This window comes from Asparagus officinalis, chromosome 7, assembly GCF_001876935.1.
Source record: "Asparagus officinalis chromosome 7, Aspof.V1, whole genome shotgun sequence".
Classification (NCBI taxonomy): domain Eukaryota; kingdom Viridiplantae; phylum Streptophyta; class Magnoliopsida; order Asparagales; family Asparagaceae; genus Asparagus; species Asparagus officinalis.
Genome location: NC_033800.1, coordinates 6607332 through 6612954, shown reverse-complemented (window position 1 = coordinate 6612954; position 5623 = coordinate 6607332). Strand labels below are relative to the sequence as shown.

At 37.5% G+C, this 5623-nt stretch overlaps 1 protein-coding gene across 1 annotated transcript in view; it reads left to right on the top strand.

Moving 5' to 3' along the window:
• The window catches only part of LOC109850143 (ABC transporter B family member 20), a 10525-nt gene continuing 4908 nt past the window's right edge, over nt 7–5623 (top strand). The window contains exons 1-8 of the mRNA XM_020420076.1: nt 7–120; nt 1507–1561; nt 1646–1821; nt 1960–2160; nt 3721–3980; nt 4059–4369; nt 4489–4709; nt 4818–5158. Coding sequence (XP_020275665.1) covers nt 1729–1821; nt 1960–2160; nt 3721–3980; nt 4059–4369; nt 4489–4709; nt 4818–5158 — 1427 coding nt within the window. The 5' untranslated portion in view covers nt 7–120; nt 1507–1561; nt 1646–1728. The remainder of the gene's footprint in view (nt 121–1506; nt 1562–1645; nt 1822–1959; nt 2161–3720; nt 3981–4058; nt 4370–4488; nt 4710–4817; nt 5159–5623) is intronic.

Here is a 5623-nt window from a genome sequence, read left to right as displayed (position 1 = left end):
GGGATGGCGTTGGTGGTGTACTTGCATTTCTTTGGACAGGCGATTAATTTGCTGGATTCGCAGAATTCGGATTCGCCGATACATGGGCGTAGTGATGAGCTGTTTCATAGGTTCAAACAGGTGATTTGCTTACTCAACTTCAGATTGTTGTCTTTCCTTCATGGAAATTACCACTTGGATTGGTCTCTACTGCTGTTATTGTGATTTTGCTGTATTGCTTGTTAGTTTTGCCTATAAAAATTCATTTTTTGTGGATGGTTGTGCGAGAAAAAGTTAGTTATTGTTTTTGTGATGATTTTTGGTTTTATTGAACTTAAGCGGTAGGGAGTTTCTTGGTTTGTCTGTAATTAGAAGAGTGAATTTTGATGAAGGACACATTTGCAAGGATGGATTACTTATTACCCTTAGCATGACTCGGATATTTTTTTTGCTTTTAATCTTTCGTTCATAGAAATTGCCAAAGGATTGGATTGCTTTCTACTACTGTAATTGTAATTTAAAAGTTCCAAGAGACGAGTTTTGGGTTTTAGGGAACTCAGGGGGGATAAAACGTTGAGTTTTTGCTTTGTGGTTCTTCTAGTGGTAGGAATTTTGTTGGTTTATCTGTAGTTAGAAGAGGGGATTTTGATCAAGACCGCATTTTCATGGGTGATTCACCGACTAATTGAAGAATGAAGCAAGTGCATGTTTTGCTTTTGAGCCTTTCCTTCACAGAAGTGGCCAATGGTTTGGATTGATCTCTACTGTTGTTGTTGTTGTGATCATGCTGCGTTGCTTGTTAAGTTCTCTGTTGTCTAACTGGCCTTGGATACGCACCAATCAATCACCATCTAGAGTTAGCTTTGCTTATCACAGTGCATTTCGGATGATGGTGGTGTCCTCTTTCATGGTTCATTTCCTCAATTTGTTATTGTCATGATCTTTTATCTTCCATTGTGGTCTCCTGGTTAACTATTTTTCTTGAGTTCCTAATTGATCATGAGTTGATTGCATCACTTTGCCCTTAGTTTATTTAGCTCTAAAGCCTTCAATTCTATACTCAGTTGTTGCTAGTTTCTGTATGCCATTGTCTTCTGCATGCACATCTCATTTCTGCCACATCACTATTGTTCATCTTATTTGTTTGGTTTTTTTGGTTTGTTTGATTGAAACTCTTTTTAGCAATTCAATACCTTCAAATGTTCTTTCCAAGACACTATGTTGGTTTCAGAATTTCATCACATTTTCTTGTGCATGAGAGCAACATATTGCTTCACCCATAAGAAGTATATTTTCGTGGCAACATGTTTCATGACTTCATATGGGAGCTTATGCCGTCATGCTTTTCTTCTTGAGGTGTCCACTTATATAACAAATAGCAGTAGTTTTCTGATTAGAATGAGCTTACATTTCTAATTAGAACGAACTTGTAATATCAGATTCTTTGTAATATTAAACTCACTCGCAGAAATCAGCAAAAGTTGTTGTTCTCTTATCACAACTGATTTTTATTTGTCAATGCTGCAGCATGCTTTATACATCATATATATTGCTGCTGGTGTTTTTGCTGCTGGATGGATAGGTAAGTTTGATCGTGAAATTCCTGTACCATATTAATCATTCATATTTTTGAACTTGATACTGAGTTTTTAAGTTAATTGGATAGAGGTATCATGCTGGATTCTTACTGGGGAGAGGCAAACCGCAGTGATTAGGTCAAGATACGTCCAAGTACTGCTAAACCAGGACATGAGCTTTTTTGATACTTATGGGAATAATGGAGATATTGTCAGTCAAGTTCTGAGTGATGTCTTGCTCATTCAATCTGCTCTTAGTGAGAAAGTATGTCCGGCACAATTGCTACATCTTGCACATTAATCTTACTGAAGCCTATTTACTACAAAATTTCCCTTTAGGGATCTGTTCTTAAATGTCTCATTTATTGAATTTGTCATTGATAATGGGGCTTTGATGTCACAGGTTGGTAATTATATACATAACATGGCCACCTTTTTTGGTGGTCTTATCATCGGGTTGATCAATTGTTGGCAGATTGCACTTTTGACTCTCGCCACTGGTCCTTTCATTGTTGCTGCTGGAGGGATTTCAAATATATTCCTTCATAGACTTGCAGAAAACATCCAAGATGCGTATGCGGAAGCGGCTAGCATAGCTGAACAGGTGCTTACCTATGCCTTGCATATTATCTTTCTGAACCTCGAAATAGTGTAATTGGTCGAAATCTTGCATCCATTGAATTGTCAGATTGTTTGCAATTTGATCACCATCTTGCATCCATTGAATTGTCAGATTGTTTGCAATTTGATCACCAAGAAACAATCTTAAGGTATTTATATTTTGTGTTGCACACTATGTTCCACCCAGTATGTGTTTTCAATATGGACACTGTTGCTGTTTGGCGTACTCAATACTTTACATGTTAAATATCTAACTAGAACAATGTAAATTTTCATACAACCTATAAATCAGAGCCATTAATGACCATGGTTATGTTTTCTGTAAGTTTACTTTGACCTTTTGCTTTTCAGATATTAGTTGCACAATTTTCTGCTATAAGCTTGGTTAAAAACTTAGCACAGTTGCATAATTTTATACTTAACCCAAAGTAAGTGTTGATACCTGCCTCAGCGTTTTCCAAGAGTGTACATGAGGAGGTTTGCAGATTTACCTGGTCAAAGTTGTAAATCGGGTACATTTATCTATAGTTTTTTCCCAATTGCAGTTTTTGTCTTGTGAACTGTATGTATGCTCTATTCATTGTATCAGGTTTTTCTCTGTCTTGGCTCATGTACAGGAGTGGGTGGAATACCTTGAGTGCTAATGTAACGCGATGGGCTGGCTTAACCAATTATACTTAGGTCATGGTAGACTTTTGAGTTTTTTCTAGCTCAACTTGCTATTAATATCATTTCTTCACCATTGATGATCCTGACGTGGTAGAATAATTTGGGTGCTCCAACCGACAAAGGGCTCTCTTTGAACTATGACATTTGTTTAAATGAAAAATCTTTGTATATAGTATTGATATGTTACTAAAACTGAAGGTATATCCAATTATACATAATACGTCATTTTTTTGTTACAATTTCAGTAAACAATCTAGCAATGGTCCTTAAAGTCCATAATGTTATTTATATAGGTTGGATGCTTTGGTCCTAGATTTGCTGTAAGCAGAACCTTGCTATATGCAGAACCCTAAAGGTAATAGAGTCAGTTAAATGATAGCAGGGATTTGCTCATGGCGTTATTATGTTTATCATTTGACGAGTTATAAGCATATGAAGCCTGATGTAACCATATCAAACAACAAGCCTAATTCGCTCGAAGTCCAAATAGCTTCACATTGTCTAGCTGAAGTGATGCCACCGATATTAAGTTTGGGTTGAAAATTATCTAGTTTAATCATGTTCAGTTCAAGTTATTAGAAATCTTTATAACTGAATCAATTTAGGCTGTGTGTTTGTACCAATAGATCCAAGTCATGGCTCCACACAACTTAGTTAGCTAAGTTACCATTTTTATTGAAATTAGCTCCAAGAAATTTCTCTGAGCAGGTGGAAATTAGTTCTGATGTTTATTCTTTGCATTGCTTTATGTTACAAAATTTGGTTACAAATCGAATAGCAACAGCACACAGTTGCATTTTTTTGGTCTATATTTCTTTTAAACCGTGTAACTTTGTGACATAAAGTGCAATGGTTCTATCTTTCTCCTTTTCAGGCTATCTCTTACATTAGAACTCTGTATGCCTTTACGAATGAGACTTTAGCGAAATATTCTTATGCTACTTCTCTTCAAGCAACGTTGCGCTATGGGATATTGATCAGTCTTGTGCAAGGGCTTGGACTTGGATTCACATATGGACTCGCTATATGCTCTTGTGCACTACAACTTTGGGTTGGAAGGATTCTGATTTCACATGGTAAAGCTAATGGTGGTGAAATTATCACAGCACTATTTGCAGTGATTTTGAGTGGGCTGTAAGCATCTTTAACTTCAGAGCATGATTATGTATCTCTGTGCACATTTTCCTTGCTTACATTTTCTATATGTCGCAGTGGATTAAATCAAGCAGCCACAAACTTCTATTCATTTGAGCAAGGTAGAATTGCTGCTTATAGACTTTATGAGATGATAAGTCGTTCAACATCAACTGTGAATCAGGAGGGGAATACCTTACTTTCAGTGCAAGGGAACATTGAATTTCGGAATGTATATTTCAGCTACCTATCTCGACCTGAAATCCCAATACTAAGTGGTTTCTACCTGACTGTACCTGCTAGAAAAACTGTGGCACTTGTTGGCAGGAATGGTTCCGGGAAAAGCAGCATAATTCCTCTCATGGAGCGCTTTTATGATCCTACTTTGGGTACCTTTTTCTATTCCGCTTCTCTTCTTTGCATTTCTACTGTATGTTTATATTCTCTTCACTCTAGATGGTACAACTGACTGCTTAGTTGGATGGCTTTTTCTTATTTTTTGCTGCAGGTGAAGTCCTTTTGGATGGAGAGAATATAAAGAGCTTGAAGCTAGAATGGTTAAGAAGCCAAATAGGTCTGGTGACCCAAGAACCAGCATTATTAAGTTTGAGCATCAGAGATAACATTGCTTATGGAAGATCTGCTACCTGGGATCAGATAGAAGAGGCTGCAAAAACAGCTCATGCACATACATTTATCAGCTCATTGGAAAAAGGATATGATACCCAGGTAGAAGCAGAATTATTGCAAATTCTCTGACACGGTCCCTGTGTTTTTATATTCTGTTTTTTTAATAATATAATCCATTTCATCTATATCTAATTTAATGCATCTCAGGTTGGCAGGGCTGGTTTAGCACTAACAGAAGAACAGAAAATAAAGCTTTCTGTTGCTCGAGCTGTGCTTTCGAGTCCATCTATTCTTTTACTTGATGAGGTCACAGGTGGGCTTGATTTTGAGGCGGAGAAAGCTGTTCAGGAGGCACTGGATATACTCATGTTGGGACGGTCAACTATAATTATAGCTCGACGGCTTGGCCTTATACGCAATGCTGATTATATAGCAGTTATGGAGGAGGGCCAACTTGTTGAAATGGGTACACATGATGAATTGCTGACACTGGATGGCCTTTATGCGGAACTGCTGAGATGCGAGGAAGCAGCAAAGCTTCCCAAAAGGTAAAACCTACCACAAGATGCACATCCAGTTCTTTACTGTTGTTTCAAATTCAACAAAGTTCCATTTCCATATTTTTTGTATTCTCTGAATTCTTCGCCAAATCCCTCCTTAAATGTATTGTTGGGCTTGTAGCTGCTCTCTCTTGATGTGATCTTATATCCGTGTCAGCATCAATATATCAGTGCGTGATTGCTGTGAGTTGACTTTCAATGTGCCACAACATTTATTACTTAAAATACTATCTGTAATATACATGTTTCTTCTGATTGAGTTCCTTAATCATGTGGTTTGGAGGAAGTAAGAAATGTATATATTTCTTTTATAGGGTTGATCGTGGATAGATCCCTCAGACTATCTCCCAATTGCAGATAGAACCCCTGTAAATCTATTGTTGTGGCTAGACCCCTTGTAGTATTACCCAATTGCGGATAGACCCCCTGAGTGTGCCACGCCCCGAGCCGGCG